Source organism: Echinops telfairi, unplaced genomic scaffold (assembly GCF_000313985.2).
Source record: "Echinops telfairi isolate 266 unplaced genomic scaffold, ASM31398v2 ScPeMD7_5;HRSCAF=22, whole genome shotgun sequence".
In the NCBI taxonomy this organism is placed as follows: domain Eukaryota; kingdom Metazoa; phylum Chordata; class Mammalia; order Afrosoricida; family Tenrecidae; genus Echinops; species Echinops telfairi.
In genome coordinates, this window is record NW_022103901.1 from 39,184,041 (window position 1) to 39,198,373 (window position 14,333).

Here is a 14,333-nt window from a genome sequence, read left to right on the forward strand (position 1 = left end):
GGGAACTTGAGATTGGCATGGACCAGGTTTATCATTCTGTCCCTGCCACCCAGCACAATGCTCGTGCCATAGTGAGTACATAAATATTTGTTGGATGAATCACTGGACTTTAGGCCTGGCTTCCTGAATGAAAGAAACATAAAGCTGAATGCTGCAAGGTAACTACCACTTACCTGCCAAGGAGACTGGTACTTAGATGACTTTATGTCAACTCTAGGCTCGGGGTGCAGTCAGACCTGTCAATCAGGTCACAGCCTGTTGGGGCTTCCTTGGGAGTGTGGCCTACTCATAGAGGACACTGGGACAGAGAACGGGCCTCTTCCTCTCTGTCCCCCTTCTCTTTCCTATTGCTGTTCACCCTGGGAGCTGCCGGTGCCCTGCCACATTTCCACTGACCTTGGATGCACAGGACTCTGCACCCACCAGCCCGTGATTTCTGCATTCTGCATCACTGCATGTGGCTGCTTGAGTCTGAATGGGGACTTATGGACTAGTATTGGACTTATGGACTAGCATTGGACTTATGGACTCATATTGGGCTTATGGACTAGAATTGGACTTATGGACTCGTATTGGACTTATGGACTCATAGCACTTATGGACTCATTTTGGACTTATGGACTAGAATTGGACTTATGGACTCGTATTGGACTTATGGACTCGTATTGGACTTATGGACTCGTATTGGACTTATGGACTCATTGGACTTATGGACTAGAATTGGGCTTATGGACTCGTATTGGACTTATGGACTTGTATTGGACTGGGCTGAGATGATTTCTTGATAAATAATGACTTCTTGATATAAAGCCATTTTTGATACACACACGAGTGTCGCTGGATTTGTCTCTCTAGTCAAGCTGATGCAGAGAACAAAACCAAACAAACTCTTATAAACGCAAATGTGGACCACGGCTGCCCAGAGGTTTTGCTCAGCAACTCCTATGTAGAGGCAAGGAAATAGATCCTTCCTTTGTAGCCATTTGAAACCACCAGCCGCTACATAGGAGGAGGACAGGGCTGTCTCTTGCAATAAAGAGTTACAGTCTTAAGAGCCCACGGGGCTTGTTAAATGTCCAGGACAGAACTGCCTGCACCCACCGTTGGAACCAGCGCCAAAGGACATGTGCTGCTTGTCTGGAATACCAAGATCACGACAGAGCCCTTTCAGTGCCAGCCAAGGACAAGGCCCTTTCAGGAGTGGGCTCCCATGTGGCCACACAGGTCCCTCACCCACGAAGCCAAGGGAGACTATCCCAGGGAAATTCACTGGCCATCAGTTGCTTGCTGGAAACACCATCCATTAGCATCTCGAATAGAACTCCAAATGACCCCATGCTTTCCAAAAGGCTTTCCCTGCACACACACACACACACACACACACACACACACACACACACACGCCACCCCCGCCCCCAAACGTCATCACATTTGGACAAAGGCAAGTCTGTTGTTCCCAGCAATTTGGTTTGACAGGTTTATTTTTCATGTACACTTTCAGATTATACAAAACATAGAAAATGGGCTATTTTAAAGGCACATTAAGTAGAAAAAACCTAACTCCCCTAAAATCACATTTGTTCCCAAACCAAGATTCAGGTTCAGCCTCTAGGCCTGTCCCTGGCGTTCCCCCGTCACGGCTGTCTCCCAGCGCACACAGGTGTACTACTTGCTGGACTGCAGGACGAGTGAGAGTGTGACTCGGTCCCCACCCAGGCAGGTTTGAAACTGCGTTGCAGCACCCAAGGGGGCAACTGGGTTTGGTAGACCTGCAGGCCTGGGACCCCAGGTTTCTTCATCATGGTGTAATCCGGAGCATCCTAACTTGAGCGTGTCCATTAGGGTGGGCCATACAGGTAAGCCACCTGGAGCAGGGAGTGTGCAGGTGTAGAGCCGGTCCCTGAGGTCCCCCACAGTCACGGATGCAAAGCGACAAGCCCCGCACTCTCCAAACGTGTGGGGGCGGAGACCCAGGTAAAGGTAAGTGTTAATGCAAATGAAAAGCTGAGTTAGTGCGTCCTCCACAGAAAGAATTACAGTACTTGATAAACTGTCATCAAACGCGCAGTCGTGGCCACAGAAAGGGGATACACTTGGTCCTAATGTTTGGGTCGTGGCTAATTTCTAGTTTCCGTTGTGCATCTGGCGAGCGCCGGCCTCTCCGCAGGTGGGAAGGCCAGGATCTCTCCCCACACCCCACCTTGCTCCATTTTCCTGCGTCAGGGTGGGGAAAGGCCTCCCAGGCAGGGTGACCACTGGGTGCCATAGGGCAGAGACAGCAGCCAGGGAAACCCACAGGCTCATGTTGGAGACAGATATTCCTGTACCCCTGTGGGTCGGTTGGGGGTGGGGTGGGGGACTCATGCATTGCTGTGGTCCCGGGTTGCCAGGGTGTATGTGTGTGTGGGGGGGGAGCTTTAGACCTAATTTCTTCCACAAGGCTCAAGCATCGTCTGGCAGACTCTAGGAGAGTGACCCACACCCCTGGAGGCAGGAGGGGTCAGCTTGCCCTGCCCCAGGCCCCAGCTCACCCGGCTCTGTACTAGCAACCTGTCCACCGGGAGGGCCCTGTGGTAGAGGCTGTCCACTCCGCAAGGGCATGGAGGGCGCTGGAATCTGCCCAGCTCTGTTACAGCCTCACACAGGGTCTGGAAAGGAATAAGCATTCAAGACTCTTTTGCTGAAAATTAAGTGAGTGGGGAGACAATCCAGTTCCGCACTGAGAAGGTGTGTCCCGTGGTCCCCAGACTTCTCCAGGAAGACACACCACCACAATCCCACTGGAAGGAGGGAGGGTGGTGGCAGATCCTCATTCCACTAACAGAAGGTCACGTGCAACTGTGTTTCAATAGCACCAGTGCAGAGATGTGATGGACGCGGCCCACCCCCAGCAATAGGGGGAAGGGCAGCCAGGTGGGAAGACCGGCTCCCTCGGGGCGTTTCCTGGCTCACCTGCATCGCCAAGCGCTTTTACACCCAAGGACAAACCCACTGGTCCTCATATGTCCTCCCAGGCTCCACCCAGACCCTACCCATCAGATCCCCCGCTAAAGGCTGAGCCCCAAGCTCTCTTCACCAGTCCCCACCCTGAGGCCCAGAGCAGGAGGAAGGCCTCTCTGAGGGTGATTCTCGGGCACTGCAGCAAATGTCATCTGCGGGTAGGGTGGCCAGCAGGTGCTCCACCCCCAAACCATCCCACGGCCTCTGTTTTCAATCCACGGTGGCGCTCAGTGCAGTCTTTGTTTCAGTTTGTAATTATTTTTCTTAATTGGCTTTTAATCTGTCTCCACTAGACTGTGAGCCTCCAGAGGAGATTGTTTCTGTGCCTGGAATACAGCCAGCGCTTGGTGGTTTCTAATGGGAGGATGGACGGATGGATAGGATGGATGGATAGGAGGATGGACGGTGGTAGATGGGTTCTCTGAGGCTGTAGAAACGGTGGGGGAAGGAAGGGTATTATAGGCTACTCAGCTGGACAGCCCAAGGCACGGAGAGAGTAAGAGTGCAAGGCCCTCCAGGCTAGTCCGAGAGCAGGCAGCATCCCAGGGTGTTTGGCTGCAGGGGTGCATGGCCCGGAGCTGGTGTTAAGTGGCCCGGATGTAAACAGCCATGGAAGAGGCGGTCAAGAAGAAAGGCCACCATTCTGACCTGCAGTTTGACCTAGGCCCCCATTCCCAACCTGAGCGAGGCAGCCCTGCCCGCCCTCCTGGCCTTGCTGCTGCCGCCTTGAGGGTACTTAAGCACACCCGAGGAGCCCACTGTAAATGCAGGCTCCACGCCTCCCGCGCAAAGCTGTGATTTAGCAGGCCTGAGGAGGGGCTTGAGAGTTGGCCTTTTAAAGGGGCACTGGGATCACATTTTGAGAGTCTTTGCTTGAGGCTAAGCCTCAATCTGATACCAAGGGTGAAAGCTACCTTGGCAAAGGCCAGCCATTTGAGTGGCTCTGAGCCAGCCAATCCCCCGCCCACTGCAGGGCCACGTCAGTGGTTCCCCCGCCTCTCACAGGCCCTTGGGCACACCATCTGAGGAGCTGTGTCCCGCCAAGCCCTGCCAAGCCCCTCCGAGCCCGTTGACCACGCCCCAGAGTTTTGAGGTAGGGGAAGCTGGGTGAGGAAGCATGTCCCAAGACTCCTGGTCTTTTTGTCACATCACATCTCTGAGGTTATGAAGCATCTCTCTGAGCAAAACGGCGCTCTGGCTCTGCCTGGTAGGACCGTCGTGACCGGCAGCTCTGAATCCCAGCCCCGCCGTCATCGTCTATGATCTGATGTCAAGAATGCAAAAACAAAAACAAAAACCACACCTCTTTTCTTGGCTTTTAAAGGAAACCATCTGTTTGCTAGAAAAGCCGTGGGGTGGGGGCGGGGGGAGGTTATATACACACGGGTTATCTGCATGTGGGTTTTGCAAGGCAGGGAGAGGGTCGTGCGGGTTTCTATTTGCGCTTCCTCAGTATTAGATACATGATGCCGCTGACCAAGGTGAAAGCAAAGGCCACCCACGCCAGGATGAAGGCGTAGCCGTATCTGCCCTCGGAGGACGACTGCTCGGGGTAAAAAAAGAAGTTCTTCTCGTGCAGGTCCTGGCGCCGGTCCGTGTAAATGGAAGCCGCAATCATGACACATAGGCCTGCAGGGGGAAAAGCAGAGACAGGTCCATCACGGTCCCCCCACCCCACCCCACGGGGCCGCGTGGGACACTGTCGTTCGTCGCTGTCCTTGGCACTGAGAACCCTAGGGCAGTGCACAGGGCCACACGCCGGGCTGCTCCCTAGAGGGTGATTCCAGTCCACCCACGTGCCTCCTCAGAGAGTCCTGTCCATCTCCTGCTGGAAAATCAGCCCTGCCGAGCTCCCACGTCCCATTCTACTCCATGTCCAGGCCAATGCAGAGGCAACGGGGCTGCTGTCTTACTTTGGTGGGGCTGGTGGTAAAAGGCCCAAGCCCACCAGCCGCTCCATGGTAGAAAGATTCACAGCCTTGGACACCCCACATAAGTGACTCCATGGCCGGGGGGTGGCTCAACGTTGCTGCCTACCATACAGCCACCCGCCTTCTCATCCTTGCTGGCTGGACCACCCATTTGTCCATGTGCTGTCCTCTGGGCCCGCAATGCTGCAAACAGTGCTACTAATATTTCAAATGCCAGCAGAGCCCAGAGGCGTACTGGGGATGTAAATTAGGGGTCTCACCTAGCAGGACCGCCTATGCCCTGTAGGGACGCACTGGGCTTTGCAGCTAAAGGCCCCATGGGGAGAGCTGGACTGGTTCCCAGGACTGGGGCTTTCTGTTCTAAAACTGGGTCGAGGGGGGTCACGCTCCAGTCCAGGGTGGGCTGAGGGAAGGCAGGTGTGGAGACTGCAGGCTGGGTGGGCTGGGGCCTGGACACACTGGATAGGTGTAGGTGTGCGTGTGGGGTGGGGGGCATGGAGGAGGTGGACAGCTTTGCCGGGAAGCCCGCCCTGTTACTTACAAGACATGAGCTGGATGACGGAGGTCAGGACAAACCGATCTCCTTGCTTGAGCCGGAAGAGCTGCATCAGGAAGATGAGGAAGGCGATGCAGCAGAGGACCGTGGACAGGATCATGGAGGCCTGGATGGCCTGCAGGGTGGTGTAGTCTGTGGGCAGAGGGCATGGCGCATGGTGAGGACCCAGGCCCGCCTGGGGCCCCCTGGGTCTTGGAAGCCCCCAAGACAGGTCTGCAGGCCCACCTCTCTCAGGCTCCGCAGGCTCTGGCTGCTCTGGAGTGGAGGTGACCGCCGGCCAGAGTGCAGGAGTCCCAGTGGCCATGTGCAGGATGATCAGCACAAGGGCAGCCAAAGGGCCTGCACCTACCGCCCTCCAGTGAAAGGTCCTTCTAACAGAGGTTGGCAAGCTTTTTATGAAAAGATTTGAGGCTTGTTGATCACCTGTGACAAGGTGGATGAACCTCGAAAACATTATGCTAAGTGAAAGGAGGCAATTCAATAATAGACGACACATTCGTGTAAGGATCCGGAATAGACAAATCCACAGAGGGAGAAAGCAGGGGCTGGGGGCTTGGCGAGGATAGACAGGGGGTGGCTGCTGATGGTACAGGGGTTCCTTTTGGGGGCTGAGGATGATCTGGAACAAGCCAGAGTGGTCGTCACACAGCACTATCGATGCAGACACTACTGAATTGTGGACTTGAAATGCTTCTTTTGATATTATGTTAGTCTGACCTCAATTAAGAAACATTTAAACTAGAGTTTAGGCTTCTCGGGCCCGATAGTCTCTTTTCATATTTCTTTGTTTTAATTTCGTTGCTGTTTTACAACCTTGTACAATCATTCCACAGGTGGGATGGAAGGCTCAGAGGGTGAACAGGGCTTCGAACGGCTCTTCCCAGTTCGGACACGGCACGTGCAGTGATGCAGGAAGACTCGACTGGGTGAAACGCGCGTGTCCCAGAAGGAGAAGCAAAGCTGGAAAAGCACAGGCTGAGAGATCCTGCTAGAATCTTAATCTAGACGCGTAGGGATAAGCTGTGACACCGCACGGACCGCCAAGGCACCTTCTCCTTCTGGAAGAAGGGCTGCCGAGCAACCGAAGCTCCTGACTGCCATCGTCAGAAACAAGGGGCCTGACCCAAGGATGGCAGCTGGCTGTGCCACTTGGAATGTGCACCGATGCAGATGAGGGCAGCGAGGCCTTTCTGGAGCCTGGAGTGTGAGACTTGGCTATTTATTGCCAGGAGAGGGACGCACATTCTTGGCTGCATGCTGTTCTCTTAAATCGGCCATCACAAAAACACAGGCTCGAGCGAAACTGCTTTTACAAAAAAATTCACTGTGACCAGAGGGAACCTTCCCAGGCGGTGCCACTGAGTGCACTAGCTCAGGGCGAGTTGCTCGATGCTCACCTAGCTGGAATAATGTGCACTACGAAAGCTCTGCTCCGCCCAGCGCTATTCTGGGGTTTTGTTGGTACCCCCTCGTATTCTTTTTCACTATATATAAACTTATTCCTATGTGTGTGTGTGTGTGTGTATATATATATATACATACGTGTCCTGATTTTGCTTCTCTAGAGAACCCTGCCTAATATAGAGTGGTTTTGAACTGCTGACTTTGCCGTTTGCAGCCTGATGCATAACCACCATGCCACCAGGGCTCCTTCTCCACCAGGGCTCCCACCCCTGAAATTCCCCTCAAAGAAAACAGAGCCGCTGGATACACAGTGACAGGGTAGTGAGCGTGCTTTCAGTCGGATTTTCTAATCTACGAAGCCCTTTAGTGTGCTTAAGGAGCCCTGGTGACGTGGTGGGGTAAGCACTGGGCTGCGAACTGAAAGGCCAGCAGTTCAAAGTCACCAGTCGCTCCTCGGGAGAAAGATGAGGCTGGCTGCTCCTGCAAAGCCTGGCAGCCTGAGAACCTTGTGCAGGATCGCTGCGTCCCAGGGGGCAGACAGCAGTGGGTTGGGCTTTGTGTATCTTAGCTTGTTTAATGAGGGAGGCACAGCAGGTGCATGGCCGCTGCCTTCGTTTTATAGCGGAGGAAGCTGGATTCCCAGAACTGAAATGATATGCCCAAGGCCCCACAGTCCATAAAAGGAACCCAGCCTAACACTGTGATGGGGAGACCCAGCCTCTGGGCCTAGGTAGAGACGAGGCTTGGATGAAAGAGGGGAGAAAATTTTCCAGAGTGACCGTTAGCTTTGCCAAGGAACTGAGAAGTGAGGAAGTCGGGCTTCCCAGTTCTGGCTGGCCCTGCTGCAGTCACCACCCTGCAGTAGTCACTTGTGTGCGGCCCAGTGGACGCCAACCTCTAAGGACCTTGTGGATCCAAGTGGAACTGCCGCGTCGGCTTTCTGCGGCAGTCGCCTTTAGGACCAGGTCACCAGGCCTACGGACCAGCTGGTGGGTTCCAGCCACTGAGCTCGTACACCCCGTCAGTGGGGCCCCGTCGCTGGGCCAGGAGTGGGGAGTGAAGCATTTCAGAAAAGCCCGATTGGAGGCTTCTCTGTCCTCAGTCCCAGCTGGGTGCCCTCACGCTGCCAGGTGCCATCGAGTCTGTTCTGACTCGCAGCGACCGGTGTGTGCCGACATGAACAGGACACGATGCGGTCCTGTGGCACCCGCACGGGGTTGTCGCCTTTAGCCCATCTTCGAAGACACTCTGTCCTCCGTCCATCATACCGAGGGGCTTCCTCCTCTCCGCTGCCCCTGGACTCGCTCGCACTCACCAGAATAGGTGTCATTGATCTCTGTGCAGTTTGAGTCGTTGATGCAGATTCTCCAGATGTCTGCGTAGAACTGGTCTCCCACCCACCAGGCCTGAAACAAAGCAGAATGGCGCGGGGTGGGTCAGGAGCATGCTCCTCAGCTGCGCAGCACCCTGTTCTTCTCAGGCTGACCGTTGGGGGGCGGGGCCTCGTTACCACCCTGAGGGCTGGGGTGGGCCCGGGTGACACTGAGGCAGCTGAGTTAGTTAATTGTGCCAACCTGGCCGATAAACACATGTGGGGCTAATTGAAAGGCAGAGGGATAAATGGGTGGTGAGCCTCGTCTCTTTCTAGCTCTCGGGTCTCTTGCTTTGTAATGGTCGCACCAGGGTGCAGCTGCCTTAGCAGCTCCCTGCTTCAGCTTGCAAGATTGGCTTCCTACAAGACATCCCCAAGGAGAAGCCACATGGACCTACCCTGATGCAGCCCTGGGTGCTGGAGCAGCCATGTGGAGACCCCTGCCAGTGCTGAGATGCAGCTTTCCTCCTGCAGTCGGCATCATTGCCTCTGTTTTGTGAGGTGGAGGACTTTGTGGACTGGTGTTGGGTTAATGGGTTAATGTTGGACTTGTGGGCTTGGGCAGCATTGGGTTGGGATGTTTTCGTGATGCGCGCTTTCTTTACATAAAACTCTCTTATACATGAGTTGCTGTGGATTTGTTTCTCTAAAGCACCCAGACTAATACAGCAGCCGTCCGCCGAAGCATGAGCAGTGAGGGCCCTGTGGGCCTTGAGGGGAGAGGGGACAGGAAGCGAGATGCCAGCGGGATGTCCATCTCTGCCTCTCCCCCCACCTGCCATGTAGGCTGGCATGGAACTGCTCCACAGGGCTGGTCCCTCACAAGCAGAGCGCGGGGCCTTCCTGCTGACGGGCCTGTGACAGGCACTGGAGCCTCCAGCCGGCCTGTGAGCACCCACGTGCCTAACCACTTGCACCACCCAGAGGACCGGCTCAGGGCCCGAGAAGCAATCCACACGGGCAGTGAGAAAAGGACGATGTTTAGAGGGCGGGAGAGGCTGCGTGGATGGGAATGATCCGTCCGCTCCAGTGCTGCAGTGCCTGCGTGGGGCGCCCACCCCCAGAGGGCTGCCTTCTCCGTCCACCCCAAGCCAAGAGATAGGGCTCTGGAACTCCTACGACAGCCCTGGACACCCCTGCCCATTCAGCTGGTAAGCATCCACCACAGTCCACTGGCACAGGAGCCCTGGGTGGAGCAGCAGGTTAAGCACCCGCTTGGAACCGAGAGGTCCGTGGTTCGAGCCCACCAGCCGCTCTGCGTGAGAAAGAAGAGGCAGTCTGCTCCCACACAGACTGGCAGTCTCCGATGCCCCATGGGGCAATCCTACGCTGTCCCAGCAGCCACTGTTTGGTTTTACTTCTGAGGCCTGGCAACATGTCCTGGGATCATGAAAACCGACTCCACACTCAACAGACGCCCTGCGGCCTGTCGCCGATTGGTGGAGGAGGGCAGCCTCACTGTGAACCCTCTGGGGAGGGCCAGGGTCACAGGACTAGGTGGAGCTGGGCTGAGGGGGTCGCAGCCCCAAAGACGGGGGCTTTTCTCTCTGTGTCTGGGACCAGGGGTCAGCATCCCAAAGGATTAGTTGCCAGAAATAGAAAATAAAGAGATAAAAAAGAGTTGCCATCCAGTCCACCCCTTGCATTTCAGAGCAGAGTAGCTCTCTTTCAGAAACAGATCACCTGACCTTTTTTCAGGCAGCAGTGGGCAGGCAAGAGGGGGGGAGATACTCATACTGCGTACTTTTAATTACTAGTTGAGCGCTTAATCTCGTGCCATCTAGGGACTCCCGAGGACCATCGAGGGCCTCAGTTCAAATGTGTCACTCACTGCCACGAGGGACTGCAATTCTTCAGACACACTCCTGCCTCATAGTCAGAAGCTGAGTATTAGGGGGTGGGGGGCAGGGTGACTACTGTTGGGGAGGGCTCGGCCAGGGGGGCATGCTGGCTGGTAAGCAGCCATGGACCAGGGAGGGCAGTGGTCATGGGGTCTACCTGGAGCCGATTGTGTCCCCAGGGGGCAGTGTCTACAGACAGTTTTGATTGTCCCAGCTAGGGGTGGGAGGGCGCCTGGCACAGCTAGGGGTGGGAGGGCGCCTGGAGCCCCAAATGCCAGCAGCGCTGGGGTGGAGAACCTCTGACGTCGGGACAGATCGTTTTCAAGCTCCTTCAGGAGCTCCCAAGGCCGGGCTCTGCAGGAACAAGGGGACAAAGGCCTCGCCCACCGGGACCTGCCCGCGTTCCATCCTTGGGTCACAGAGCCTCAGGCCTGGGTGTTTCTCCCGGGCAAGCTTCCCCATGCCGCCCCCTGGTGTCTAGGGGCCAGGATGCCGAGGGTCTGGCTGCGAGGAGACTCACACTGTCGATGGTAGCCACGAAGAGCAGGGCGGCGGAGGAGATGTGGAAGATGATGATAAAGGCGAGGAGCACCAACATCTTGTCGGGGCAGGCGAGGCGCGCGTACGGCCCGGAGCGGTTCTCAAGCTGGGGAGAGAGAAGGTCAAAGCCGACAAGGTCAAAGCCGTGAGCGTAAACCCAGCTGCTTGTGGCCTCACCGCCACACCGCGCCCACAGCGGACAACAGTTTGTGCTCTCGTCCGCAGCCAGCCCGTCTCAATTTCACCAAGCATCCCCACAATGCCGACTCAGAGCGACCCCATCAGACCTGCCCTGGGAGTTTGAGACTGTAACTCTCTGGGGAGGAAGAAGTTCCCGCCTTCTCCCTCGGAACAGCCAGTGGTTTTGAAGGGCCTGCCTTGCGGTTAGCACCCAACTGGTAACCAACCGCGACGCCCCAGGGCTCTTGTTTATAGGGTGGCTGTGGGTCAGCACGGACTTGATGGTTGGATGATCCCAATAATGTCCTTTGCAGATTTCCCCGTCCCCTCCCACCCCCGGTTTAGTTAAATCCCAGGTGGCACCCTCCTCTGTGTTGCAGTTGTTAGCTGCCATCCCGTGGCCCTGATTCACGAGGCCCGACCCCATCATACAAGGTCTCGCCCAGCCTTGCTGGGGCCATGATGTACTTGAGGGTCTTCCAACCTGTTGGGGCGAGGGGCTGGGGCTCATCTTCCAGCCCTTGACTGGGCAGTGTTCTCTGGTGATCCCCAGGGTTTTCATTGGTCAATCTTTAGAAATAGATCACTAGGCCTTTCTGCCTAGCCTGTCTACTTTGGAAAGCTCTGTTACCACCTGTCCGGCTTGCGTGCCCCTGCTGGCATGTGGCATAGCATCAAGGCAGCCCCCAGTCTGACAGGCCTCCTGGGTCTCCCCGATCCCTGATTGGGATCCTCAGCCTAGCTTTGGCTTTCACGCCCCTGGCCCGGTTTCCGGGTGGCTCTGAGTCTGGGTGTGATATTTTCCTGACTGGGCATGGGAAGTGCATTCTGGGATGGTAGCCACAGGAGCAAAGCTCTGTCCTGCCAAGCACCTCAAACCAGCAGGCCCAGGGGCAGCCTGCTCCTTTATCTCAGAGGCGAATCTCCTGGGCCATTGGTTAAGATCTACTGGATTTCTCCCAGGTTCGTATCTTCCTGGGGCATCCACTGACATTTCTGCAGTAGATTCGTTAGCATGCGCACATTTAGACTGGCAGCTTAGGTCCACCCGGAGGCGCCTAACAAGAAAGGCCTGGCAATCTACTTCCCCCAACACTGGCCCTTGCAAGCCCTGGAGAGCACAGTTCATATCTGGCATCCCAAGGAGTCCACTGAACATCTAGTTTTGGTGTTTTGTTTTGGTTTTCTCAAGCACCAACTCTCCGGCCTCCCTGGGCAGGTGTGCACGGCAGGGCACCCTCCCCCCACTCCCTCTGCAGCCCCCGTCCAGCCACGTTCACTCACGCTCCATCGTCCTCCGGACACTCAGGAGCAGACTCACCCAGGGGCCAGCAGCTCCCGAGAGGCAGAGCTCATCACCAACCAGCGGGTGCAGGCCTCGTCTGGGGAGTCCCCCGCTGCCACTCTGCCCATCCCCGCTTGCGAGAGCCCAGCAAGCTGGCTAAGGGATTCTTCTGGTGATTTCCCGCAGGACAGACACCCTTTGTTGAAGCCTGAGTCATTCTGAGGGCCGTCACAAGCTGCCCCAAGTAGATGCACTTCTGGCCTCGCGCGCCAGGCTAAATGCCACATTATTTTGCAATTAGCTGAATGCCAAAATGCCAACCGCATCAGGCCCATAAATTCCAGGCTCCCGAGGGCTTCCTGTATTGCCCTGCTCGGATAACAGTGGTGCATACAGCTGCAAAACCAAAGCTTTCGGGAAAAGGAAAGGGGACAAAAGAAAAAACGTCCTTAACCCATTCTTTCCCAAAACGCGGAACTCGGGGATCACAGGGCATGATTTGGGAGTGGGCTGGGGCGGCTCTGCCATAATTCGGTAAATCAGCTCCCTCCTGGAGCCCCTGGCCAGGGCACACAAGAAAACCAACTGCAATCCGAAAGGGTGAAGGCTTCAGTTCCCCCACAGGCCCCTAGGAAGCAAGGCCTGGTGATCTACAGCCGAAAATTCAGCCAGGGAGAATTTCATCTTCTCTTGAACTTCCGAGGAAAGTCAGGCTGATAAGGCAGAGCCCCAGCGGCACCCCCAAAGGGCCCCCTCAGCTGGCTCTGGGCTGGAGGGGATCCAAGCCCTCTGCTTTCTGGAGAGTGGAGGTCAGCTGAGACGCCTGCTCTGGCACCTGGAGGCCAGCCCCGACCATCTAGGCATCTGAGCTGCCCTGGCAATGGCGGAAGCCCCGTTAGCCTGGACAGGCTGGCTTTGCCCTCATTGTGCCATGACCCCTGGGCTCACCGCAAGCCCCCTGGCTCTCTCCAGAAATGGTGAAAGCAGGGCTGGGGTCCAGGGCGGAGCCACCGCTGACATTGACTGAGGGTCTACTTGCAGGAGCACTCATTAGCCTCATTTTATCATAACGAAAACAAGGCCTAGAGAGGTTAAGAAGCTTCCCTATGGTCACATTTCTAGCAAAGGTTAGGGCCAGGATTTGAACCCGGGCAGTCAGTCCTCTATCAGGGTAACCATGATGCTGATTAGCCTAAATCTAAATGACTCTTCTCCTTTTGGGTCCTGCCACTGTCGGGTCAAGGACTATGTCCAAGGTCCCCGAGCCTCCCCCACCCCCCACCCCCCGGCCTCAGATGCCGGCTGTCACCGCATGTCACTGCTCCAGACCCCACATCCTGGGCAGAAAGCACAAGTCAGGCCAAGGTCTCCGGCTTCCAGCTCCTCCCTGCGCTGCGTGCCAGAGAAGCGCCTGGGTGTGCTGCGGGTGACAGGCCTGCAGAAAAGATGGAGCCAGGACAGGGCGAGGAGCTAAAGTTCAGGAATTTCTTTGGAATCTGTAAGAATCGCCACGTTAGTGGGAGGCAGAGCTCAGGCTTGCCCTCTGGCTTTCTGGTGGCCAGCCTACTGCTCATTCTTATAAAATGAAGCAGTTACTCCTGCTTCAGTGGGCACGGCCAGAGTGCCACCAAGTGCCAGGCCCTGGTGACAGGCGGATGGGTAGGACGTGGCCCCGTTCCCCTGGAGGTGCCGGGCGCAGTAAGGACAAGGGTGTGTAGATCAATAAACCCGGTGTCTACGTGTGCTGTGACAACACGGGAAGGTGCGACGAACCGAGTCCGAGAGCAGGCTCCGTCTCAGAAGGAAGTGGCACCTGACCCGGGCACCGGACGATAGGCACAGCCCCGGGGGTGGGGGTGGGGGGTGGCAGGCAAGGCCAGCAAGACGCTCCAAAGCACCAAAGTCTGGGCAGGAGCGAGCTGGGTGTGTCCTGGGCTGGGCCCCCAGACGAACGAGGTCAGACACCTTGTAGACTTGGAGACCACACTGAGGTCGAGGGTCATCCTGGAGGCAGGGGAAACCAGGGCAACTCTTAAGCAGGAAAATAATATGATGTCCTTCCAGAAGGAGAGCGTTGCACAGCCAGGATGGAGGGGCAAGAGGCAAAACGGAGTTTGGAAAAACTCTTGAAGCAGCCTCAGTAAAGACCAAGTGGGGGTCTAGGTGGAGTTGGGGAGGGGTGAGGACTGACTGGGGGTCTGGGTGGAGGTGGGGAGGGGTGAGG

General features: G+C 56.2%; 1 protein-coding gene across 1 annotated transcript; it reads right to left on the reverse strand.

Annotated features, from left to right (window-relative positions):
* Positions 1 to 4,304: 4,304 nt before the first annotated feature.
* On the reverse strand, positions 4,305 to 10,745 carry EMP2 (epithelial membrane protein 2). Its single transcript, XM_004705853.2, has 4 exons — positions 10,625 to 10,745; positions 8,207 to 8,297; positions 5,473 to 5,619; positions 4,305 to 4,629 (listed from the first exon to the last, which is right to left on the reverse strand). The coding sequence occupies exons 1-4, from the start codon at positions 10,700 to 10,702 to the stop codon at positions 4,436 to 4,438; spliced, it is 510 nt and encodes a 169-aa protein (XP_004705910.1). The 5' UTR covers positions 10,703 to 10,745; the 3' UTR covers positions 4,305 to 4,435.
* Between the last annotated feature and the right edge of the window lie 3,588 nt (positions 10,746 to 14,333).

Coding starts and splice junctions, on each gene's coding strand:
- EMP2 (XM_004705853.2), bottom strand. CDS start 10,702: ATGTTGGTGCTCCTCGCCTTTATCATCATCTTCCACATCTCCTCCGCC. Junction 8,298..10,624: donor TCGTGGCTACCATCGACAGT/GTGAGTCTCCTC, acceptor GCTTTGTTTCAG/GCCTGGTGGGTGGGAGACCA. Junction 4,630..5,472: donor CGTCATCCAGCTCATGTCTT/GTAAGTAACAGG, acceptor TTCCCCCTGCAG/GCCTATGTGTCATGATTGCG.